We start from the raw sequence: 27,663 nt of genomic DNA on the forward strand, positions 1-27,663 counted from the left end.
CAATCCTACTTCCGTAGTGATACTGCCTCGGAAACCCAAGGAGGGGTCGCTATGAGTCGGGGCCGACTCGACGGCACATAACAACAACAACAACAATGTTAACTAAAACATATATATTATTTTCATCAAAAATAAAATTATTATTCATCCTTAGATAATACAACAAAACAAAAACCAAACTCACTGCCATTGAGTCGATTATAACTCACAGTGACCCCTCCTTGGGTTTCCAAGGCAGTATCATTATGGAAGTAGATTGCCCAACCTTCCTTCTGAGGAGTGGGTGATAGGTTTGAACCGCCAGTCTTCTGGTTAGTAGTCAAGTGCCTTAGGTACTACTCAATAAAAAAAGATATAAACTGAAGGCTATTCTAAATTAACTTCTAAATTCTTCAAGCACCAATTTCCCACTCAAAAGGAAAAAAATATATATATATATATATATATATATATATATATATATATATATCTTTTCACTGTTATTCCAGAAAAGCAAAATAATGGATTAATGGATATCAAAAATAAATGTAGTGCTATGGAAAACACAAGAATTTTCCTGAATCCTATTAATAGTACATTTCTCCTCTTAATCCATTAGTTTTTATCCAAGAAAACATGCAGTTTTATGTCATTACTAGAAGAAAATGAATTAACTTCCTGACATATTATTTTGATAATTTATGTGATATGGAAAATGTGGGATTTTTTTATGCTTTAAATAATATTTTTTAACTACAAACATATCCTCAGCACACCTATAACCTCGGGAGCATTGCCACACTTTTCAGTGCTTACCAACAGCAAACAGTTCAACGCCTTCATCCTTGAGTTTCTTTGAAGGTGCCTCTACATCATCTTGTGATTTTCCATCAGTGATGAGAACACCAATTTTGCGAGCTCGCGGCCTCATGCCAGCTTGGGTCTTAAAACTCTGTTGGCGAATGAAGTTCAAAGCCATGCCTGATGAGATGTAAAAAAAAAAAAAAAAGAATCAGTCACATCACTATTCAGCCACATGCTTTGACTAAAAGCAGGAGCAGAACAAACACCAGCCCATCCTTACTTACCTGTGAGAGTGTTCCCTCCTTTGTATGGTAAGTTTGCCACAGCTTGCAGCAAGCTCTTCTTGTCTCTGTGAGCATTTAACTGCCACTCTGTTCTGGGGTCTCCGCTATACTGAGCAAGAGCTAAAATGACACCATTTGCATTAGCATACATAAAAGACACAGTCATAATGAAAATGACTACTGTCTTCAATATTGTCAGAACCTACCAATTTGTACTCTTTTGGGGCCAATCTCAAAGACTTCCACAATACGAGAAATGAAACTCCTCACAGTTCTAAAGTTTGCCCGGCCAATGCTCCACGATCCATCCACCAGTAACACAATGTCTGCTTCAGCTCTGGTCAGGCACTCCATCCCTGACACAGCAATCATGACACAGGACACAGTAAGGAGCAAATTACTGGCAGGTCTACTTTCTAGCCACACCTCTGTCACCACCCCTGCCCCCAACACTGTGCCCCCAGTATTGTATTCAGTGTTACCTAGCTGTTTCAATTCTGTAGCTCATTGATTTCAAGCACAAGATTCTGAAAATACCTCCATAACATCTATTAGCCTCAAACAACAGTCATACGAATTATCAGTTACTCCAGTGATTATTTCATGGCAAATCTTTCCTTCATTTTAGTCTATATTCATTCCCTGGCCACAGTCAAAGAACCTTGAAGACGAATTCAACCATCATTACAAATTAAGATGGGCTCACAAACCAAAGAGCTGTAATAAATAAATGAACACCTGACTATAAGACATTAATAACTTTGATAAAAATTTAATTTAATCTAAAGATTATATGTTGCATTTTTCTGCAATCCTTAATAGCCATTAGCCAACAAGTGTGAGGTTGATGGATTAAAACATATAAACTAGAAAGTGTTTTAGGGGGTCTGAAATACTTTTTTAAGTAACTAAACTACTACATATATTATGAAAGATTAGCTATATGGCCTAAAATTAATTTTTTTTAAGTAAAGATGGACTGTTAAAATCTGATGCAATGATAGGATATTAATTTAATATCCTATTAAATTAATCACTTAACTTTATCATCAACTATGTATAACAATCAGGTAAATACAGATAGTGAAGTTTGCACATTTAAAAAACCAAGAGAGAAGAAACACAATTTAGGAATAAAGTATACAAACAAATATACTAGTTGAGAGATAAGGAAGAAGCACAAACATTGATACAAAGCTAGAGTGCTTTGGAAAGAAAGAGTAATCCCCATATCCTCAGTGAACAAGCTACAAAATAAAAATATAAGTCAGTTAATATCATCATAGGAGAAACATTGGAACATTAATGCAAAACAGCAAGATTTGATTCTTTCATTTCTTTTATCCATATCTATTTTTTAAATGCTCTCTTTTCCAGAAATTTATGTTAACTGCTACAAGTTTTCAAACTTCTTGACATGTTAGTCTCTGATTTTTACATTACAGAAACAAACTCATTAACAAAAATTAAATAATACACGTCATACTAGAAAGTTGTCATTCGTGTATTATATACCAAATCAGAATTGAGAACTCCCAAATGCTTTTCCAAGCACCTAAACCTCTCAAGCTTGCTCCTTCTCTCCCCAGATCTACTCATTTTTATCAAATGATGGAAAATATTTATAAGTAAACTCTGTCCACAACTTGCACTAAGAATGTTAAAAGCTAGTTTCATGTACATAAGGCTGTAATCATGGCAGGAGCAGAAAACCTAAGGGGTTTATATTTCCATTTAGCGTCTCAAACCATGGTTTCCCATCTACCTATGCAATCTAAGTCTGTTTGCTCAACCCAAATAAATCATTTCTAAAGTTACTTTTATGAAAGAAAACTGTATTTCAGACACTACAAAGAGATACACTACACATTATCAACCCTCAGTAAACACTCAATGTAAACAGTGCAGTACTATGTAGCTAATGGATGACAAAAGAAGCCTAAAAAGTATCAAAAGTGTGCTTGACAGGGTGCTTGAAGAAGCTGTTTTTTTAAAAAATACATAAATAATTGCAATAAACTTTAGTCTAATTTTTTACACTCACTTTTTATTATATAACTAAGCTAAAAGTTGACATTTGAAATACTTTCATAATCTTGAGTTTTCCTAAGGGAATGTAATTCAACTTCTTACCAGAGGATAAAACTGGCATTACAGTTGTGTCAGAAAGGGTCGTCATTTCTTGTCCAACGAGTGGTGAACTTTCTCCTCCATCAAACATTCCAAAAACATTTACTTTATAGGTGGTACCCGCCCTAAAATGTAAAAATATATAGTCCGTATAATTGGCTCAAGTGGTAGCATTTTTTGGCTTTGTTAAAAACGTTTGTCTTGATTTACTAGTTTTCACTTAGAGGGAGTTTTAATGCACAACACTGTAAGAGAAGAACATAATTCCCACCATATTCTAGTTATGCTTACCACGTGAGGTATCAAGGGAAACCAGCCACTAGGATTCCAGAGAATACTATGTGTTCCCAGCACTAGTTTCTATCTTGCCTTTCTATCAGATGTGGAACCCCTACAGTGCCACTGAGTAGCCAGGGAAGGATCAGGCTCTCTATTCTTCCTGCTTCTGAGCAATGGGTTTTTAGAAAAATAATACAAATGTTCTCCCTTACAAAGTAACATAAGGTACCTAGCACAATGCCTGGCACATAATACGCTCAATAAGTTTTACTATACCTCCTCCTGGTAAGGAGCCCTGGTGGGACAGTGGTTAAGCACTTGGCTGCTAACCAAAAGGTTGGCACTTCGAACCCACCACTCCATGGGAGAAAGATGTTGTAGTCTGCTTTCATAAAGACTACAGCCTAGGAAACTCTATAGAGCAATTCTACTCTGTCCTATAGGGTCGCCATGAATTGAATTCGACTTCATGGTAATGGGTTTGGTTTTTTGGTTTTACTTGCTGATAAAACAAAATTTCAAACATTTATATAGATTTCAATATTGTTGAATGAATGGTCGAACAGACGAACTTCGGAAAAGGCAATGCAATTCATTCTTCTGTGGTAATGAATGTAGAGTGCTATTCAAACTAAAATTTAATTGTTTTCCATTGCACAGGCTGAAGCTAGCTAGACTTTTAAATCCTATCACCCTTACCCTCCCTTGCCAACTGGCACCAAACACAAAATCCTGCCCTCTTTCTCCCATGTTTCACACTGGAGTATTCACACTGTAGTTCCCACCTGGTGTGTGTCACCTGGGCCTTCCACGTTACTACATGTTTGGCTAAAGCATGCTTTCCATGAAATTGTATAATATGGGTGTTAATTTTTTTAATGCAGAGTATTGTTGAAAAGAAGTCATTCTTGGTCATTTAAAAAATTTTTAAATTTTTGCTCATGCCTAAATTCTATTGTTAAATCTAAATCCTAACCTCAACTTCACCAAGCATAAGAAAATAACTCCAGCCAATTTTACACATTTTGCTGGCAAACAGACATATGAATGATTCTTGTGTAAGTGCTACTAATTTACATAAGCTATTCATTCATTCAACATAATTTGAATATAGTTAATTCATACCTAAGTTCCTCCAAAACAACTGTGTTGTCATATGGTCCAACTACTAACTCCCCAAGTCGTCTGTCATCCCCCGTAGGGTGGAATGTGACTTTATAACCCTTCACTTCCCCAGGGGCAGGCTCCCATGTCACTCGGAAGCTTGACATAGTTGGGTCAGATGTTTTAAGGTTTCTGGGTGATTTAAATCGAGATGCTGTAAAGATAAAAAAAAGTTTAAGAAAAATTATCTGAACAATTGGCTTTTAGGGTTTCTTACAAGCCCCTTAATAACAAATCTAAATTATAGAAATAACTGTGATATAAGCAAGATTCATCACAAATATAATATTTAAAAATTTCAATATTTATAATAACATCTTGTAACACAAGATGTCATACCCAATAAAATTCTGATAACAGAGTGTCACTCAAGTGGAAGTAAAAATATTTCTGACAATTCTGAAAATCAGATTAGCATTAGAAGATTAATACACAGAATTACTTTTACCAGGAACTGGATTGGTACAAATAATATGCTAATTAGGCATCATATCTAGTAATTAAAAGTTAATTTATTACAGAATCACCTTTCACAGTTTTCAAGTGAAAGAGACATATTAAAATCTTTCTTTGAATTATTACATCCTTTAAAAAAATTATCTTGTACCTGTTGTTCCTGAGCCTTGCCTAAGCTTTCCTTCTCCTGTCTTGTAAATTGGAAGAACTGTGATGTCATATGTGGTCTGGGGCTGAAGTCGCTTTAACACTGTTGAGGTGACTGTGGGTGGAACTTTAGCAACCATTTGTCTCCCTCCTCCACGGGGGCGATATACCACACGGTAATTCACAACTTTCCCAGGTGCTGGTTTCCACGTAACTCTCATTGTGTTTTCTGTTTCTTCATCCACTTTCAAGCTTTTGGAATCTTGGGATACTGTGAGATAAAAGAAAAATTAAAATATATACCATGCTGAAATTAAATACGTATGTCCACATCCTCATTTATCTGAAAAGAAACTATCTGTGGTTTCTTAAATATCTGGACTGTTCTCTTGCTTAGCATTGTAATTTCTGATGAATTCATGATGACACAAGAGCCTAATTTCAGTAAATCTAAGAAAGATGTTTTCTCTTTATCTGGCTAGTAACTAAAAAATGGAAGTTCATATTGCAGGAATTTCCTATTTGCATCCTAGAGACTTTAGAAAAGAAAACATCAATATCCGGAGATGAGTTTGTAGAAATTTTATTATTTCCATCTGTAAAAAATTCTTCTACCAATAATGCTGTGGGGAATACTAAAAGCCATAAATGCAGGGTTAGAAATTTCAATGGTTTCTGAGGCGGTATCACTATGGAAGTAGATTGCCCAGTCCTTCTTCTGAGGAGTGGCTGGTGGGTTTGAACCACCAGCCTTCTGGTTAGCAGTCAAATGCCTCAGGTGCTATACCACCAGAGCTCCCCAGAAAAAGCTGTGACCCATAAATGACTACCCAAAGTGACTATAGTTAGTGTTATCCTTATGACTGACATGTACATGTAAGACAATGCCCAGAAAGGAATAGAAAACTCTGAGACACAAAATATATCTCAAAGATTTTAAAGATAAATTGACATTAAGTTGAGAATTTAAGCAAGTACTATATGTGGGTTAGGAGCTCTGGTGGTACAGTGCCTAAGGCATTTAACTGCTAACCAGAAGGTTTGTGGTTCAAACCCACCAGCCTCTCTGTGGAAGGAAGATGGGGCAATCTACTCCTGTCCTGTAAAGATTTACAACCTTGAAAACTCAGTGGGGTCACTATGAGATGGAATCAACTTGATGGCAGTGGGTTTGGTTTTGGTGTTATAGGTGTGTAGTGTTTGATAACTATACTATCAACATTATTGATTAGATTATCTTTCACACTTTCACACTAATATTTCACACTCATTAAGGAATAAAATATCAGTCACAAGTTGCCAAACATCCACAAATGGCCAACATCCTTTTCTTTACACATCATCATTAGAATTTATAAGCAGGATCATTGCATTCAGTTCAACAATCTTAGCATTCAAAAAAGTCTTAAGGATTTCTCTATAGAAAGACAGTAAGCTGAAGATAACATTGCAAAGAATCTTTCCTGATTTCATAAGAAACTTCCATGTTCAAGACACGTAAAACCCACTTTAAAAAACTGAAAACCAGATAAAATATAAGAAATATTTTCAAGAAATTGGACATTGTTATGGATTGAATTATGTCCTCAAAAAATATGTGTTGCAAATCCTAACCTCTATGCCTGTGGTTATAATCCTATTTGGGAATGGGTTGTCTTTGTTATGTTAATAAGACAGGATTAGTATAGAGTATATCTTGAGTCAATTTCTTTTGAGTTATAAAAGAGATTGAACACAAACTAGACGCAGAGATGGGGGAACAGAGATGCCAAGCCACATGCAGATTGTTCAGGATCAGAAGCTCAGAAGAGACAAGGACTTCCTCCAGTGCTGACACAGAGAAAAAGCCTGCCCCTAGAGCCAGCACCCTGAATTTGGATTTCTAACCTCCTAGATCGGAAGGAAGGTTGGGCAATCCTACTTCCGTAGTGATACTGCCTCGGAAACCCAAGGAGGGGTCGCTATGAGTCAGGGCCGACTCGACGGCACATAACAACAACAACAACAAACTGTGAGAGAAAAAAAAATCTGTTTGTTAAAGTATTTCTGTTATAGCAGCACTAAACCACTAATACAGACATCAAGCAGCACTAGGCAATGAGGAACATGATGTAAGCCCACCATTGTCCCAGCCTATGGCGTAGAGTTTTCAAGCCCCAGTACAAGAAGGGGAAACCTAGACAGAGCCTGGTGCTCTCCCTGAGTTGAAGAGAGGGGCTTGTAAGTCTGGGAGGTGCAAGGCAATGAAGAGTTTGCAGGGCAGGATACTGCAGAAGAGAGAGTGTCACAGAGAAAGAATTTCAAACATCTGCTGAAGGTACCCCTGAGTCTTCGCTGAGCATTACTCAGTGTATATGTGTGAAGAAACTAGGCAAGGGAAAGAATCATGTGAAAGGAGCATAGGGAATAATTCCTGGAGCTCACACAGGGCCAGAAATACTCCCCCTAGTCAGAGTGGACCTCGGAAGGAAGGTTGGGCAATCCTACTTCCGTAGTGATACTGCCTCGGAAACCCAAGGAGGGGTCGCTATGAGTCAAAGCTGACTCGACGGCATATAACAACAACAACAACAGTCAGAGTGGAAAACCTAATAATTCTCAGGAAATCATTTAGAGCACTCATGAGGGTATTCCCTCAGAAATGAGACAAAATTAGCCCAATGCTAAAGGCTGTTCTGGTCTTGCCTTTCAGATCTTCGAAGCAAACTTAAAAAGATCAAAATACCAAGTAACTTAAAGTATCCCAGAACAAAGCTCAAGAACATTTATAGGAATATAAAAATATCCAGCACCCAACAAAGAAAAATTCACAATATCTGGCATCAATAAAATATTATCAGGCATGCAAAGAAAGAGAAAGATATAAGGAGAAAAATCAGTCAATAGAAACAGAACTAGAAATGATAGAATTACTCAAAATGGACGTTAAAGCAGTTATTATAACTATATTCCATATGCTAAAGAAGATAGAGGGAGCTCTGGTGGCATAGTGCCTAAGGCATTTGACCACTAACCAGAAGGCTGGCAGTTCAAACCCACCAGGCACTCCTCAGAAGGAAGACTGTGCAATCTACTTCCATAGTGATACTGCCTCGGAAACCCAACGAGGGGTCGCTACAAGTCAGACCCACTCGATGGCAGTGAGTTTGGTGTGTTTTTGTATCACTACTAAAACAGCTGCCATAAATTAGAGAGGAAATAGAAAGTTTCTCATCTGCTACCTTTCCGGCCAAAAGTCATGGTTTTCATCATATCAACAGTCTACATACAATGTCCCTGAGTTTCAGGTGAAAGCAATCCTGAAAACATTGCCAAAATGTATCCTTGGAAACATATCAAAAAATCAAGAGCACAACTAGTAACTCTGCTGAGTTATTCATACCTTAGGATTCATCCCCCACTTAAAAAACAGGCCTGGCCCAGATTTCTGAAAGTACTCTCTGAACTTCTTTACTTTCTACAATGAAAACCAAAGTAAAACCCAACAAAATGGTAGTAGAATATAGAAAGATGTATGTCTTCTCTCTTATTTACTTGAAGTACGACCAGTTTCCATGTCTTGTTGTTGTTAGGTGCCATTGAGTTGTCTCCAACTCATAGCCACCCTATGCACCGCAGAATGAAACATTGCCCAGTCCTGTGCCAGCCTCACAATCTTTGCTATACCTGTGTCCATTATTGCAGCCACTGTGTCAATCCATCTCATTGAGGGCCTTCCCCTTCTTCACTGACCCTCCACTTTGCCAAGCATGATATCCTTCTACAGGGAATGGTTCCTTCTGACAACATGACCAAAGCAGGTGAGATGAAGTCTGGCCATTCTCACTTCCAAGAAGCATTCTGGCTGTACTTCCTCCAGGACAGATTTGTTAGTCTTTTTAGCAGACCATGGTACTCTTAACATTCTTCTTCAACACCACAACTCAAAAGCATCAACTCTTCTTTGGTCTTCGTTATTCATTATCCAGCTATCACACGCATAAGAGGCGATTGAAAATACCATAGCTTGGGTCAGGTGCACCTTAGTCTTCAAGGAGACATCTTTGCTCCTCATCACTTGAAAGAGGTCCTTTGCAGCAGGTTTGCCCAATGCAATACGTCGTCTGATGTCTTCACTGCTGTTTCCATTGGTGTTGATTGTAGAGCCAAGAAATATGAAATCCTTGACAACATCAATCTTTTCTCCATCCACCGTGAAGCTGTTTATTAAACCAGTTGTAAGGATTTTTGTTTTCTTTATATTGAGGAGTAATCCATACTGCAGACTGTAGTCTTTAATCTTCATCAGTAAGTGCTTCAAGTCATCCTCACTTTCTGCAAGCAAAGTTGTGTCATCTGCATAGCATAGGTTGTTAATGAGTCTTCCTCCAATCCTGATGCCACGTTCTTCTTCATATAATCCAGCTTCTCAGATTATTTGCTCAGCATACAAATTGAATAAGTATCATGAAAGGATACAACCTTGACACACTCCTTTCTTGATTTTGAACCATGCAGTATCACCTTGTTCTGTTCGAATGACAGCCTCCTGGTGTATGTACAGGTTCCTCATGAGTACAATCAAGTGCTCTGGAATTCCCATTCTTCTCAATGTTATCCACAATTTGTCATGATTCACACAATTGAATGCTTTGGCTTAGTCAATAAAACATAAGTAAACATCTTTCTGGTATTCTTTGCTTTCAGCTAAGATCCATCTGACATCAGCAATGATATCCCTTCTTCCACGTCCTCTTCTGAATCCGGCTTGTATTTCTGGAAGCTCTCTGTCAATATACTGCTGCAACCATTTTTTAATTATCTTTAGTAAGATTTTACTTGTGTGTGATATTAATGATATTGTTCGATAATTTCCACAGTGTGTGGGATCACTTTTCTTTGGAACGGGTACAAATATGGATCTCTTCTAGTCAGTTGGCCAGGTAGCTGTCTTCCAAATCTCTTGGCAAAGCCAAGTGAATGCCTCCAGTGGGGCATCTATTTGTTGAAACATCTCAACAGGTATTCCATCAATTCCTGGAGCCTTGTTTTTTACCAATTCCTTCAGTGCAGCTTCGACTTCTTCCTTCAATACCATTCATTCTTGATCATATGCCACCTCCTGAAATGGATGAAGATGGATCAATTCTTTTGGGTACAGTGACTCTGTGTATTCTTTCCATCTTCTTTTTAATGCTTTCTGAATCATTCAATATTTTGCCCATAGAATCTTTCAATATTGCAACTTGAGGCTTAAATTTTTTCCTCAGTTCTTTCAGCTTGAGAAATGCTGAGCATGTTCTTCCCTTTTGGTTCTCTAACTCCATGTCTTTGTGTGCATTTCATTATGGTAATTGGCTTTCTCTCCTCAAGTTGCTCTTTGAAATCTTCTGTTCAGATCTTCTAGCTTGTCATTTCCTCCATTTGCTTTAACTACTCTCCACTCAAGGACAAGTTTCAGAGTGTCTTCTGACATCCATTTTGGTCTTCTTCCTTTCTTGTCTTTTTAATGAACTCTTGCTTTCTTCGTGGATGATGTTCTTGATATCATCCCACAATTCCTCTGGTTTTCAGTCATTGGTGTTCAATGTATCTATTATTTAAATGGTCTCTAAATTCAAGAGGGATATTATCAAGGTCATATTTTGGCTCTCGTGGATGTGTTTTAATTGTCTTCAACTTCAACTTGAACATGCATATGAGCAGTTGATAGTCTGTTCCACAATCAGCTCCTGGCCTTGTTTTGGCTAAGATATTGAACTTCTCCATTGCCTCTTGCATGGATGTAGTCAATCTGATTCCGGTGTATTCCACCTAGTGAAGTTCCCATATATAGTCATTGCTTATGTTTTTGAAAAAAGGTATTTGCAATGAATAAGCCATTGGTCTTGCATAATTCTATCATGAAATCACCTGTGTTATTTCTATTTCTGGGGCCATATTTTCCAACTATCAGTGACTCTTCTTTTGTTTCCAACTTTTGCATTCCAGTCACCAGTGATAATCTACACATCTTGATTGCATGTTCAATCAATTTCAGACTGCAGAAGTTGGTAGACATCTTCAATATCCTCATCTTTGGCTTTGGTGGTTGGTGCATAAATTTGGATAATGATAGTATTAACTGGTATTCTTTGTAGGTGCATGGATATTATCCTATCAGCATTGTACTTCAGGACACATCTTGAAACAGTCTTTGTGATGATGAATGCCACACCATGCCTCTCCAGTTTGTCATTCCCAGCAGAGTAGGTCATATGGTTGTCTGATTCAAAATGGCCAAAACCAATCCATTTCAGCTCACTCATGCCTAGGATATTGATCTTTATGCATTTCATTTCATTTTTGACAACTTCCAATTTTCCTAGATTCATACTTAGTACATTCCATGTTCCAATTATTAATGGATGTTTGCATCTGTTTCTGCTCATTTTGAGTCATGCCGCATCAGCCAATGGAGGTCCCAAAAGCTTTACTCTATCCATATCATGAAGGTTGTCTCTACCTTGATGAGTTAGCTCCTCCCCTGTCAAATTTTTAGTGCCTTCCAACCTGATGGGCTCATCTTCCGGCACTATGTCAGACAATGTTTCAGGGCTGTTCATAAATTTTTCCAGTAATATATCAGACGCTGTTTCACTGCTATTCATAAGGTTTTCACTGGCCAATTCTTCGAGAAGTGGAAGGCCTCTTCCTTCTTCTGAGTCTGTCTAAGTTTCCATACTCACTCTAAAAATATGAACATTTCATTCCTGATAAGTCTGCTCCTAGTTCAAAAGAGGCTTCTCTGTTCATTGACCAATAAGTCAACCAATCAGCCAAAAAACACTTGAAAATTTCTTAGAAGCTCAGCTTCCAAAAGATGAAAATTTATGTTTTCTGTTAACATACTTGTTTTTGGTTATAATGTACCCCTTGTGGAGATTTTCAATCACAAATAATTATCTGAAGTTTCAAACATTTGAAAGAAGTTTCATGAAGGAGAATTTTTAAAATATATATATATATAATTTCTCAATAACTTGAGTTGTGTCTTTAGTTGTACAAATTAACTATATGTGCCATATGTGATCTAAGTTTACAAACATGGCTTCTCTTTACAGCAAGTTAATTTCTGCAAGAAATAGAGAAGTCTTAAATAGGAAGCTCTTAAACTGAATACAACAATAATATATTATAGATACAAAATTTCATTTTACTACCATATAAACCAATCATGTAAATGACTGGGAAATATGTCTTTTCAAAAATTTAAATTTCCTATAAAGAGTTTGGGAGCTCTGGTAGCATAGTGGCTAAGGCACTTGACTGCTAACCAGAAGGCTGGCGATTCAAACCCACCAGCCACTCCTTGGAAGGAAGATGGGGCGATCTACTTCCGTAGTGATACTGCCTCGGAAACCCAAGGAGGGGTCGCTATGGGTTGGGTCCGACTCGACGGCACATAACAACAACAACAACATAAAGAGTTTAGGAGTTCCTGGGAGGCCCAATAAGTTGACTACTAACCAAAAGGTTAGCTATTTGAACCTACCAGAAGGCATCTCAGAAAAAAGGCCTGGCTATCTGCTTTTGAAAGGTCACATCCTTATAGGGTTAGCAGACAATGTTTCTACAAGTGTATTTGTATGTGCTGTAAGAATGTCCAGGCATATAGTAGAGCTGACAAGGGGCAAGGTTGTGGTGGCTTCTTGGCCACCGCCAGCTACCCAGAGGGAGTAAGTAGTTAGACCTGTGGACTTGGGACCATGATCACAGGGGACATTAAGCTCAATTGGCATAACATACTACACAAAAACATTGTTCTCCATCTTACATTGCTGAGTAGTGGCTGAGGTCTTAAAAGCTTGCAGGCAACCATCTACATACAACAATGGGTCTCTCCTCATTCAGAGCAAAGAAGAATGAAGTAAACCAAAGACACATGGAAACAATTAGTCCAAGGGACTGGTAGATCATGTGTTCCTCAGCCTATGTGACCATGAAACCAGAAGAACAAGATGTTACCCAGCTACCACTGTCAACTCACGGGGGCAGATACAGGAGACCCTGGGTAGAGTGAGAGAACAATGTGGAACAAAACTCAAAATGATATAAAAACAGACCAGGTTTGCTAGTCTAATAGAGCCTGGTGAGGCCCCTGAGACTATGGCCCCTAGTTACCTTTCAGGTCTGGAACTGAACTCACTTCTGTGGCCCAGCCAAACAAAGGACAGGTATATAGGATGAACATTGACATTAGATAGATACACTCCTTGGAGTGTGGGAGAACAGATGGGCAGTGTTTGCACAAGGGGACAGCTGGGGGTGGAATGCATGAGAGGGAAGGACAGGGAAGAGGTAACTACAGGGAGGAAGTGGGAAGAGAGCTGTTGTTACATTGTAAAGAATTGCAGTCAATGTCATGAAACAAAATGTGTGTGAACTGCTGTGTGGAAAATAAGTTTGCTCTGTAAATTTTCACCCAAATCACAATAAAAATTTTAAATAAAGAAAGGTCACATCCTCGTTGAAAACCCTATGGAATGCAGTTCTCAGCACATGTGGGTTTGCCATGAGTTTTCTTTTTGTTTTTTTGGTTTTTTAAACCTAGTTATTTTTGACACAAATTTAAGCTTAGACATATCTTGCCAAGGATGATAAAATGAATTCTTCAGACAATGCTGCCAAAACAATTTTAGTTTAAGGTCAACCTGAAATCAGAATGCAGGACTTAACTGAAGTTACTCCTGGCATTTCCGTCTCTCCTCCTCTGCCACTTCTTTCTAATTGAACTTTTAGGAACATCCCTGCCTAACAAATAACTTTTTAGAACAGAGAAGTAAGAAATCTTGACATATTCTTCACTAGACAGGTGATAATAAATAATGAAAGGTTGATGGTAATTATTCACAAGAAAGAATACAATTCAGGTTGAGGTAAATCTGAAACACCAGAAAATTAACTAAGCTTTTGATTTAATCTTTTCAAAAAAATATGAGTAAAGTAAAGAACATAGAATTAGTCTTGAGTGCATAATAATCATATTTTCAATACCAGCTTACTTATTAATCAACTCTAAGTAGCTAGGCATTCTTCTCGGTACTTTGCACATTGTTATTTCTTTTAATTCTCACAACTCTAAGAGATAAGATTTAATTATCCCCATTTTACAGATTTTAGCTCTGGTGGTACAGTGCTTAAGGCATTTGACTGCTAACCAGAAGGTTGGCAGTTCAAACCCACCAGCTGCTCTACGGAAGGAACATAGGGCAATCTGCTTCCGTAAAGACCTACTGCCTTGGAAACCCAATGGGCTCGCTATGAGTCAGATTTGACTACGATGGCAGTGAGTTTTGTTTTATTATTATTATTACATAAAAACAATAACATTATTATTTTACAGCTCTGGTGCGACAGTGGGTAAGGCATTTGGCTGCTAACCATAAGGTCAGCAGTTCAAATTCATCAGCTGCTTGCTGGGAGGAAGACAAGGCAATCTACTTCCATAAAGATTTACAGCCTTGAAAACCCAGTGGGGGCTGCTATGAGGTAGAATCAACTCATTGGCAGTGGCTTTGGGATTTTACAGATTAGGAAACTGCAGCCGAAAGCAGGGTAACTTGCCTACCATCATAGAGCTATAAAGGTGCCTGACTGCTCTCTGAGGCCATGACTCTTGATCTTTTCACTAGATGGGTCTTATCTGGTCAATCATTCCACCAGTAAAAAAGAGAAAGAAATAAAAGTAGTTGGAAGGGATTTAATATTTCCAGATTTGATATAAATTTTAGATATTAAACTAACCTGAACTTAAACCATGTTTTTTAAAGATCCTAATTGTTCAGTCCTCAATTATTACATCAAAAAAATAAATGCAAGTGGATAAACTATATGCACTTTGTCATTTGGGCTGACAGCCATTAGGTAAAAGGAACTCTGGAGGTGTAGTGGGTAAGGCATTCGGCTGCTAACTAGAAGGTCAGTGGTTCAAACCCATCAGCTCTGTGGGAGGAATATGGGGCAATCTACTTCCATAGAGATTTACAGCCTTGGAAACCCAATGAGAGTTGCTATGAGTCAGATTCAACTCGATGGCAGTGGGTTTGGTGGTTTTTGTTTTGCTATGTTTTAGTGGTTGGGCAATCCTACTTCCGCAGTGATACTGCCTCGGAAACCCAAGGAGGGGTCGCTATGAGTCGGGGCCGACTCGACGGCACATAACAACAACAACAACAATGTTTTAGTGGTAATAAGATCCCAACAAACATTCATGATGTTACCTACTTTCAGTTGTGGCTTCTCCAGTCAAAGGTTCTCCTTCTCCACTGGTATAAGTCGCAAATACTGAAATTCTGTATTTAGTCTCTGGTTGAAGGTTGTCTATCACAGTATGAATTGAATCTTCAGGAAGACTTTTCTCTCCAGTCTCAACATCATCATAGAGCGATTTCCACGAGACCCTGTAACCACGAACCATTCCTGGAGCAGATGTCCAGTAAGCCCCAATTGATGTGTCAGTGATGTCTTTAGTGATTAAATCCTGAGGTGAACCACGTTCTAAAATAGAAATGAAAGAGGAATCATTTAAAAAAAAAAAAATGTAATACATATGTAGGAGCTCTGGTGAATTAGTGCCTAAGGCATTTGACTGCTAACCAGAAGACTGGTGGTTCAAACCTCTAGCCACTCCTCGGACAGAAGGTTGGGCAATCTACTTCCATAGTGATATGGCCTTGGAAACCCAAGGAAGGGTCACTATGAGTCAGATCCAACTCCACAGCAGTGAGGTTTTTAATATATATGTAAATATTTACTCATTCTGGTAACATCCTCACAGTTATACCCAAACTCAATGTGTTTAAACTTACTCATTTCTAAACTATTTCTTCTTTGTGAGCTACCCTATTCTATCATGGTTATGAAATAAAACTTCAGAATTATATCTAATTCCTACCTACACCCTTGCCCCCACAGATTGGAAGGTCCTTCATGAGAAGAACAATATTCAAATTTTCAAAGAGTAAATGCCTTAAAAAAATTGACCGAAGGCCAAAACAAAAAGTACCCAAATTCCAACCTTTTACGACATTTCCATTGTTCCAAGGATCTTTATGTCTTTATTGTGGTCTTTTCCTCGTTACTTAATTTAAGTAAGCTCAGTCTCAAAATGTTATTTATAATAACTGCAAAAATCTCATATCACTTGCAAACCTGAATTCCAACAACAGTTTTTTGTTGAAAACTTTTATTTACACATACAATTAAAAAGGTAGAGTGAAAACTTTCAGTGTAGCTTAACTCGAATGAAAGTAAAATCCACCAATTCTTCTGGAAAACTTAAAAACAATTAGTCATCAAAATAAACATGCCACTTGTTTTAATTGATCAAAAGTGTCTGCTATTAAATATTGGCTCTTTCATTCAACTTTCAGAAAAAAAAGAAAAGAAAATCCCAATGGAAAAATATGGAAACCTCAACTTAATAGGAGGCACAGATGTCTTCCAATAAAACCCTTATTTTCCATATTTTAAACGTAAGATAAACTTATTGGTCATTTTGTATTGGCTACCTTAACTATGGTTTATGCCACAGTATGACATAAATATAAAACTATCTGATTTCACAACATACATTTTACCAGTTAACTGTTGTATATTCAAGCAAATGATTCACAAGGCCCCTTGTGCAAAAGACTTTTAAGATACAAATGAATTCTCAGGACTATTATTATTTTACTTGAATTGAAGATAAAAATGAATATCTTAAAATTACACATAATTAAGCAAATTTTAGCATAAAAAGATAACAATGGAGGAAAAGAAATCTGGATGGACAAAAACTTATCATATGTGGATTTAGAGAGAAAAAGTAAATAGAACAGGAGCTGGGCATCCTACCAGACCCCAAGACCAAATGGAAAATTCTAACTCCATTATAAATAACTTTAACTGCTGACAAGACATCTCATCTCTGGAGGGAAATTAGTTACATATTTCACTGCAACCAAGAATACTTATTTTCAAGAACATACTTTTTTCTCTCAGAACTTAAAGCTAATTCTCATTTGAGGTCTTTTTTAACTCTGTATTTGCTACTTAAATGGCCATATTTACAACTTAATGTTTTCATTATTTGCATGAGTATAAAAGCATAATTTCAAACTGTGCTTGGTTGATTTAGTTTGGCCATTGTATTTTTATTTTTATTTTTGTTTTGATAGTTGATATCCCAACAACTACTCTCTAAGTTTTAAATGTGCAACACATTTTTCCTTTTCTTAATATACAACCTTTTCCCATGTGTGCCTCTTCTCTTCAACTTCCTAAACTTCAGTCAGGAATTGCTAAAATAATTATACTTGAAAATGACTTTGAATTGAGTTTAATATTCATGAATAACATTCCAATGAACGTATAAGATAAAAGTTAGCTAAAATATGGTAATTATCTTTTAAATTAACACTGAGGTAATTTGCAAAGCTTTTAGCTTTCTCAAAGGTTGTGCCTCTCAGCCTATTTTTTCGCCATACTTTCTACAGTGCTAAATTTGTGACATTGTTTATTTCCATGACAACTGACATCAATCTCATAAACACAGGCTAATGATTTCACTGTGAGAAAAAAAATGGGAAAAGAATTATGGTTAAAGTAAAATTACACTCACAAAGACGTTTTTGGGCTGAAAATAAAGAAGCCTGGATCACTAGACATATTTCCGCCATGAGTTTTAATCAACTATTTTAATAATTTCGAGACATGTAAAGCTAGGACGAAATACCAGTAAATTTTCAATAGGAACCTTGGCAAAGGTTTAATCAATATCCTTTAAAAAAAAAAATTCTGCAAAAGACTTTTAAGATACAAATGAAATATTAACTAAATAACATTCCTGAATTCCAGTTGATAGCATGGCAATATTAATTTGACTGAACACTGCAAAAGGTCTCAATTACAGGGAAAAAGGAAAAAAAAAAAGTCCTCTTTAACTACAGTCTCTGCCTGTGGCTGCATAAAGACAAAATATTATTTTCAAGCACTGGCATTACAGTATTCCTTGTTAGCAACAAAGAAACATGGAATCTAAAGGAAAGAGAAAGGTATCTGAATCCAGAAGGCAAGATTTAAAGATAAACTGCTTCATATAAGCTTTTTAAGTATCAGTTAATCAAATTAGAATATTGCTAAACACTAAGTTTGTCCTGTTGTCGAACATACTGATAAACTTTCCCAAAAAGCAGAAGGGTTAAGGATTCTATCTGTTGCATTACACTCAAGAATGTTGAGAAAATGATGTGCTCATGACAAGTAAATCTTATTATACCTATAACCTTAAACTTTTTATAAACGGAATCTCGGCTTGGCCAAATATTAGATTAGAAACAAACGAAGCAACTCTGTAATAGAGTAGGTCAGAAAAGGGCTGGCAAGTGTCCAAGCCAGTTTGGGGGCAAGGTGTGCAAGCAGTCGACCTGGCCACCAGCAGGCCACATCACCCTGGAGCCCTCAGCCCCTCAGCAGCAAAACTGGGCTGAACTTGACCAGATGTCTAGAATCACCTGGAGAGCCAAAGCCTGGGCTCTGTCCAAACCAAATTAATCAGCTTATCTGGGGATGGATCTAAACACTGGTATTTTCTAAAGAGCTTTTAAGTTTCCCCAGTGATTTTAATTCTTTAATTCTTTATTCTTTCCCCCATGTCTTTCTTTTACCTTTGTTCTCCTGCTCCTTTCTGAGGCCTAGAAAGCATTTAGTTGGACCATGTGCCTGATCAGAAGAACTCACACTTTCATTCACTTTGGAATAAAACCAAAAAACCAAACTCACTGCCATGGAGTCGGACCCGACTCATAGCGACCCCTCCTTGGGTTTCCAAGGTGGATCACTCCAGAAATAGATTTCCCAAGCTTCCTTTCGAGGAGTGGCTAGTGGGTTTGAACTGCCAGCCGTCTGGTTAGCAGTCAAATACCTTAGGCACTATGCTACCAGAGTTCCTTCACTTTGGAACAGGATTCTATAATATAGGTGTGGCAAAAGCAAAAACAAATCAAAGTCATGGGACATGGTGACATGGTGCAGGACTGCCTGATGGCTTATATAGTATATAGGTATATGGCCCTTTGAGGTAGCTGAATGATCTCAAAGCTGATCCTGAGGGAACCGAGAAGTTGACTTTGTTGTCACATCCTCTCCATCCCACAGTACACATGGGAGGTTCCAGCCCTCTCCTCCTCTCCATCCTGCCTTGACCAGAAATGGCTCTCAACACATGCTGCTTAGCCAAAGTGTTGACCACATTTTCCTGTTGATGAGGTTCATCAAAGTGTTACCCAGCCAGGCATTTGCTTTGTTATATTTAATATATTGTCATTTTTGTCCTCAATCTAAGGAATTTCTGACATCAGTAACTCGGGAAGAGATTACTTTGCTTGTTTTCATTTGGTTTGATTTGGTTAGATTGGGTTTTATAGAGTATCTGGAAGGAAATAGGAAAGAGAGAAAGATAAGGAAATAAAATATCAGAAACCAGTCTGTAGCCCCTCTCTAGGAAAAATGACCATTCTTCTCAAAGGGGAGCAGGCATAGAAACAGTGGCATGAATAGAAACCCAGCAGACTTTTTGCCACTTTGTCCCTACCTTTCCCTCAACCTGGATCCACCTTTACTCCTTTCCTCCAACTTCCTTTTCTCCCTGTCCCAAGATTGACAGATGTGTGTTTAATATTGTTAGGCTTTGTTCAGATTTTTTCTTAAGTAGCATTGTTTTACATAATATTTATCTTCATGGCACTTGTTTTCTGCAGTTTTGTACTATATACATAAGCTTTCTATATCACTTTTATCTCTGGTCATAGAATTTCTGGCACTTGTTTCGAATGAGTCATTTTCTGCAATGAAGGTACGCCTTCGTTTCTGTCCCTTCGATTTCATCTCCATGGTTTTCCCATATACCTATTCTCCCCAGTTTATAACCAGTATAGGTATAAGGAATAAGAATGTACTTCTGTCAAAAGTTTGAACATACAAAATGCTATCAGGTTTTGAAAATTTGGTACTCAGCATTTCTGCCCTGATCTCTGCCATGATTATAAAACATGGTTACATATATTCCAAAGGCATTTTATCCAGTTCCTGCTTGCACATGTCTCTGTGCTGTTGCTGTGGGAAGTCATTTAGACAGGTGCGTTTCTCATGATCTGAACATCCAGAGGGGTTAATTTCTGCACTGCTTTTTTCCACATACCAAGCCAAAGAACTAATGCCTCATTTAAGTGACTTTCTTATGTTTCCTTAGTCCTTTTCCATTTGCTTTCTGAAAAGCAAATTATCATCCAATTCAAATATAATTATAACATGAATTAGCCAATGATGATAACTGTAAAATTAATCATAATGAAATGAAACTGTTTCATCTTATAGATTGTTCCAGCCAGCTTTCATTAAGTTTCATATACCACTTTCAAAAATAGAAGCTAAATTGAAAATGTAATGTAAATCCTCCTTTAAATCAATTTGTATTTTCCGCTAGAGCTCAGCTCAGGAGCCATCCAACTTTCCACTGCAGATACAGAAGACCTGCTCCTCTGGATAACGCTTATGTTGAAATGCACTTGATTTACAACCACTGAGTTAGAGCCACCCCTCTAAAGGACAAAGTTCACTACTGATAAATTAACTTAGTTACTTTAAGAATACATAGCCCTTAAAAACAATGAAGTTATGTTCTAACTTCAAAGCTTGGATTAACAAAAAGGATTTCTTCAGTAATTGTTACCTCTCCAGTTTGGTTTAGATTTTACTCTGATGAGCAATTAGCTCACAGAAAAAGATATATGAATGACTATTCAGAAATTATGCTAAAGTTCTCTGGAAATGTCAGAGCTGTTACACCCAGAATATATGAATTTTCAAATTATGAGATAGCAGTAAATCTAGGAAGACACAGAGGCCTTGTTTAGACCATCATGGAGAGTTACCATGTTACTCACTATCAGGCAGCATTCCTGTGATGTGCTAAAGACCTCATTGTAACAAAATGCCAACTGAGTGATCTGTAGGAAGCCATTCATGTCTAGGACATTGTCAGGTTGCTACAGCAACTAAAACAAAGAAAATTCTGAAAAGTCATAATTTCTGTTGCCAAAGAACAACACTCAAAAAAAAAAAAAAAAAGCAAAGAAAAAAAAGAACCTTATTATTCCCAAACTAAAAATTTCATTCATTTGTGGTTAGTCTGAATAAAATTGGGCATTATTCATTTAGAGGTTAAAATAAATAAATAAAGCAAGTTTTCCTCTCTCTGAGCACTAACAGTGTAGTGCCTAAGGCACTTGACTGCTAACCAGAAGGCTGGAGGTTCAAACCCACCAGCCACTCCTCAGAAGGAAGGTTAGGCAATCTACTTCCATAGTGATACTGCCTCAGAAATCCAAGGAGGGGTCACTATCAGTGAGTTTTGTTTCGCTTTTTTTGAGCACTAACTGTGATGACCAGATAACAGATTTAAATTGCATTTACATGTTTAGCAGTTTTTTAGTAATTACAGTAGGCCTATCTACTTTAAGAACAGGAGATTTAAAAAAAAAGAAAAAAGATGTAAATCAAACCTAATGGTTAGTGCTCAGATTCCTCTGAAGTTTGTATCTGAAATAGTAATAAACTCTGCCTTTGTGACTCTATTGCATACAGTACTAGAGCCAACCATGAGCTTTCCTAATGCCAATGTTAATAAATCTTGCTTCCAGCGACAGGGGAATTTTCTGATCATTGGCTATATTTCAAAAAAGCACTAGGAAACAGATTCGAGTCAGTCATAGCTGTAGACCACACTAAATACTGGGAAAAAAAATTTTTTTTCTTTTCAAATTGAATGCTACAATGCACTTTAGGTAATCTATAAGATTTCCAACCTACAGAATGTTCTTGCTGGCTGACTCCATTTCTTTGGATAAAAGAAACATTCCTTCAGGGTCTGCTCTTACCACCTCCTCTCCCAAGAGAAAAACAGATTAGAATAACAGCAGCCCTCAAAAGCAGTTGCCTGGCTCTGTTTCCGGGCTTTCCACTCCCTGCATTTACCATCATATCCTATTCCTGTATATGGTATGTGGATTTGGCTGAGTTCATATAATAAAATGAAATGGAATAAGCAGGGGCAAAAATCTCCTATTATTTTAATTTAGTCACAACTATGCTTTCACATATTTGTCAAGCTTACCACACATAATGCAATGGGGTAAATACGGTAATAAAATCAGGTTGGCAGCATTCTATGTAATCTGTCACTGTAATAAAGCATTTTAATGTAAGTGGAAAACAATTCTGATATTACAATTTAGTGACAAATTTAACTATATTTTTAAAGTACCTTACAAGCTATCTAGCTTTCCTCTGCAGGGAATACGGATTTTTAAAAATTTACCTCTATATCTCTCTTAGAGATTATTTCTGATTGTGTGTATGTCTGTCTGTGTGTGTGTATGTGTATTCACACATGTATACAAGCTGGTAGATGTTCTATACCACTTACAAACAATTTACATACCTGTCCTAGAAAAATCATTGTCCAATAAAATAAGTTTGATGTAAAATTAAAATATATGTTTTGTTATTTTGCATTTTAACAAGTTATTCTTAGCCAAAAATGCTTTGATTTTTAAAATCGAGAATTTTAACAGAGTAGAAATAAATTTTCTAAAAAGCAAGAAAACAGACAAATATCAGATTAAAAGATGCAGCCAAAAGTAAAGACATTATTTTTAAAATAGTCCTTATAAAGGACAATTTCCATAGATCTAAATAACCTACAACTACTCTGCAAAAAGCAGCTCTGGTGGCGTAGTGGTGAAGGCGTTTGACTGCTAACCAAAAGAGCCGTGGTTTAGCCCCACTAGCCATTCTACAGAATCTTCACTTTCAAAAAGATGTACAGCCTTGGAAACCCAAAGGAGGTCAGTCGCTATGAGTCTGAATCAACTCAATGGCAGTGAGTTTGGTTTCTTTGGTTATTCTGTAAAGAATAAAAGCTCAAAAGTTTGTCCTTAAAAATTACTATGGACGATCTATGCTGAAAGCCTGTGGAAAGCACATGATGAGAACTCCAAAAGATCAAAAGAAAAGAACAAGCTTCTTAAAAATACTGGGTAATGCCGCAGATGTAACAACCACATGCTTTCATTCTTTGGATTATGTCTCTGTAGTTAAAGCAATTTCAGTTTCTACCTCTTATAATTTTCAATACTTTCATACAGCCATTCGATATCTGTGAAATACTTACAAAAGAAATAGTTTTAGATATAAGATCTAAAGCTACTAAGTTATTTCCTATTGATGTATTACATATACATATAGTATTTTACAGTTCCCAAAGAATTTAACTTACATTTTACATTTGATTTCCACAGTAAAGCTGGGAAGAAAAAGGAGGGTAATGATTATCACCCCTTTATAAATGGGTAAACTGAGGCTCAGAAGGGTTAATGAAAGTTACATAACTATGTCTGAACCAGGTCTTCTCTGATAATTATTAAACTAATATCTAATCTTTTATTTAAATACTCTTATAAATACAAATTTCAATAAATACTGGGATTAAACTCTTTATCATTCTCATTTTGATTAGAATATACTTTTTGTTTTATTTGTTCAATTCTTGACTAAATCCTTAGGTTTCCAACCAGAACTGCCTATTGTAGGCCTTGTGCCAGCCTATTACAATATCTGCAATCCTTTGAGTTTCTGGATCCATCAGTGATGGGTATTTTGACTAATTTCACACCACAGAAGATATTTCCAATTCATTTTCTTCTAAAATCTTTAAAATAAATGATAGAAAAAGCAATGATAAATCATATAAAATACAATAATAAAGAAGCTATTTCTCATTTAGGCCCACTACAATTAACTCTAGAAAACTAAGGAAAGAGCTCCAGTCTTGGATTAACTTCGAATTAACCTTGAACTTCTTACCTGGAACTGAATTTTAGAGGTTTTCAGTTAGAAAGCACAAAAACAAGAAACTTGGATTCTTGTATTTCTCCAGCTACTATGGGTGTTTTAATGTACGATGAATGAAAAAAAGAACTTCACTAACAATCAGCAGAGGATTCCTATCTGGTCCTGGGTGAGGTCACCAGCTATGTGATCTTGGGCCATCCAAACACTCTGAGCCATGACCTTGTTATGTACTCAGCTCCCAATACACTTCTGCTTCCCAGCCAATGTTCATTGTTTCAGTTGCTTACATTTTACATCTCTGAAGAAACAGTTTTATAGCTACTAGTTTTTCAATACAAATTCCCTTTAAGGGGAAAAACTGAATGTTTCCAAATTTCATTCACTGAAAACATTTTAGGCTTCCTAAAAGCAGAATCACAAATAAGTTCAGAGGTTTCCACAAAATATGACAGTAATTACCTTCGAGTGTCGTTTCTTCTCCAAAAAGGGCATCTCCAGCCCCAGATGCATATAAGGCAGTCACAGATAAGGCATATTGTGTTCCTTCCTTTAATCCCTTCAGCACGGTATTGGTTGTATCTCCCTTCACAGTGACCTCCTGAGTGTCACCTCCTGCCACTGGAGTGTAGGTGATGAGGTACTGCTTCACTTTTCCTGGTGCACTAGTCCAAGATAATTTCATAGTTGATGTTGTCAGGTCAGAAACTTTTAGGTCTCTTGGATTCCCTCTAACTTCATTAGATTAAAAAACAACAAACATCAAAACTCATTATTCAATAAAAATTATTTGAAAAATTATTTTGCTAACTTTAAATATGTGTGGGTGTTAAATCAAGTTTGTATCCTGGATGAGACTATGATGACTCTAACTGCTGACTAGCCAACAGTGTTTAAACATTTCTAAGTCAGTCTCTGCATGTTAGCAGAAACAAAGAAAAAGACATCCGATTCCTTTCCTGTGTTTATACAAGCTAAAATCTTCTGTGGAAAATAACCACAATATTTTCCCTAAAAGCAGAACAGAGAGCTATAAAATACATACATTGATTAGTGAGCACAATGTAGATTTCACATTTCTCTAAAAATCTGCAGTAAAAAGGGTTCATTGGTGTAATGCTGATGCTGTGAACATCTAAAGGTAATAGCCAGGAAATAAACTGATGTGTCACATGATAAAAATGATGCTGCCTCTAGAAAAAAATATATATATATAAAAGAAGAACCAGCCACAAGGAGGCCCAGCCTAACACACAATTCACCAAGGGCTGCCCATCCTTTGCCAGCTACGGCATTTGGCATTTCATGGCTTTCTTGCTAGAGTGGCCATATTGTCTCTGAAGAGCATCAAGTCACCCAACCCTGTAGCACTCTCTATTTGACATACAAACAGCCAGTCAGTTTCATACCAGGAAAAGGAGATGAAGAGTCACTGGGTCATTTTATGGTGTCTAGCATAAAAAGCCTTAGATATTCAACAAGAAAGAGAAAAAGTAAAGTAGTGACTTTCCAAAAGGAAGAAAACAGATGGGGGAAAAACAAATCTCATGCAGGAAAAACTAATTAGGTAGGTTTAAAAAAGGAGGGAAGTTTAGTGATAAAGGCTGACTGTAAAGAATATTCCACAAAAATGTCTGCAGTGAGACAGTCCCCAAACTCAGATCTACTACTTGGTAGCTACTTGACTCTGAATTCATTATTTAACCTCCTTTAGCCTCGTAAACCCGAGAAACAGTAGCACTCTCATAAAGCTAAATCATAAATCTATCTGGGATTAAATGAGTTAATATGTGAAATAGTCTGCACAGTATCTGATACAGGTGTTCAATAACTGTACATTATTGGTAATATTTGTTAATATTATAATTATTGTTAACAAAACTTTAGAGTTAGAAAATTAAATTAAATTTATGAATTTCTTTTTTTTTTTTCAATGAAAGAACGTGTTACACATTAATAATTTGCAACAAATATTGGAATCTGTCATGCAAGCCTAATCATCCCATTTAAATAAAAATAGATTAATGCTTAAAAACTCTTGCTAAAGAAGTAAAATGTAATCTGTTTCAATGACGCGTAGCAGTTTGTATACCTCAACTTATACTAGAATATTTAATAATTTTATTTTTAAAAGAGTATTTATGTCATATCATACTGTTCAAATTCTACTGACACAAATAAAGTGCCATGAATAAGACAAAAATTTGAGTAACACAAGTCTAAAAGAAATGCAATCTGAGATATTCAGATAATTGAGACAAAGTCTCTCAGGGCTTAAATTATCTGGATAGTTGTCCAAATTTTCACTTGCAGTCTAAAGTTTGGGTAGGTATTATATGTTCAGCATATTTCCTCTACCTTCTTCAGTAGCTGCATTTCCAGTCAGTGGAGAGCCAGGTCCTGAGTAATATTCAGGAATTACAGATACTTCATATTTTGTGTCTGGAGTCAGGTTCTCTAGGGTTCTCCTCCTCTGATTGGATGGAGTGGTAACTTCTTTGCTTTCTCCACCACTCACTGGTCTATATATAATCCGATACCTTATAACTCTCCCCGGAGCTTGAGTCCAGGTAATTTTAAAGCTATCAGTGGTCTCATCTGTTACTTTTAGGTTTCGAGGTGCTCCTTTTACTGAAATAAAAGGGATATTCACAAATAAGTTGACTGAATTTATATGGAAAATACAAAACTAGATTTTGATCATAAAATCATAGTAGTTCTCTAGCTAAATTCATGAGCACTTTTTTAACAAACATCCTGGTGACTGTATCCATTTAATCAGAGATTAGATTCTAAAACAGCAAGCAAATACTGTACAACATTCATAAAGAAACTAAGTACTATAACTTTAATCAAATAAAGAGATATGTAATAGTAAACTTATAAAATCATATATAAAACACCCTTTACATTAAATGGTAAATTTATATTCCCAATGAAGTTCAAGAATAAAAACTATTTATTGGGATATAAGTGAGGTTTTCACCCTTGCTGCACTTTCTCAGAAAAATAGGAAAATAATGTCTAACATTCAGGTCTACTATATTTACCCACCTAACCATCCAGTCTTTTCTAGTCAGTCCCACAAGCAATGATTTTATCCATAGTCATTTAACTTAGAAAATAATTAGATCATGCCTGTAATGTACCAAGTACAGGGTAGGAACTTGCCAACCTGTTTTTGTAAAGATTATAGCCTAGAAAATCCTATGGGGCAGTTCTACTCTGTCACATGGTGCTACTAGAGTCAAAATTACTCAATGGCACCTATCAACAAGTCAAATCTAAAGAGTCCTTGGATCTTGCAAATGGTTAACACACTCTAACTGAAATGAGTCTCCCCAGCGATGTCTTAGAACAAAGGCCTGACAAACTACTTCTAAAAAAATCTGTCATTAAAAAACCCTACATAGAGTTCCAGCAAGATGGCGGACTAGGCAGAAGGATTGCACAGACCCTCTTCAACAAAGAAAAGGGAAACCAATTAACACAGACACAGAAGATAATC

General features: G+C 36.7%; 1 protein-coding gene across 1 annotated transcript in view; it reads right to left on the reverse strand.

Moving 5' to 3' along the window:
* The window catches only part of COL12A1 (collagen type XII alpha 1 chain), a 146,671-nt gene that overhangs the window by 85,885 nt on the left and 33,123 nt on the right, over positions 1 to 27,663 (reverse strand). The window contains exons 11-19 of the mRNA XM_007953255.1: positions 26,514 to 26,786; positions 24,618 to 24,890; positions 15,489 to 15,761; positions 5,248 to 5,514; positions 4,602 to 4,794; positions 3,201 to 3,322; positions 1,274 to 1,423; positions 1,068 to 1,187; positions 796 to 960 (exon numbers count right to left, since the gene is read on the reverse strand). Coding sequence (XP_007951446.1) covers positions 796 to 960; positions 1,068 to 1,187; positions 1,274 to 1,423; positions 3,201 to 3,322; positions 4,602 to 4,794; positions 5,248 to 5,514; positions 15,489 to 15,761; positions 24,618 to 24,890; positions 26,514 to 26,786 — 1,836 coding nt within the window. The remainder of the gene's footprint in view (positions 1 to 795; positions 961 to 1,067; positions 1,188 to 1,273; positions 1,424 to 3,200; positions 3,323 to 4,601; positions 4,795 to 5,247; positions 5,515 to 15,488; positions 15,762 to 24,617; positions 24,891 to 26,513; positions 26,787 to 27,663) is intronic.

This window comes from Orycteropus afer, unplaced genomic scaffold (assembly GCF_000298275.1).
Source record: "Orycteropus afer afer isolate SDZICR_OR568_19922 unplaced genomic scaffold, OryAfe1.0 scaffold00380, whole genome shotgun sequence".
Classification (NCBI taxonomy): domain Eukaryota; kingdom Metazoa; phylum Chordata; class Mammalia; order Tubulidentata; family Orycteropodidae; genus Orycteropus; species Orycteropus afer.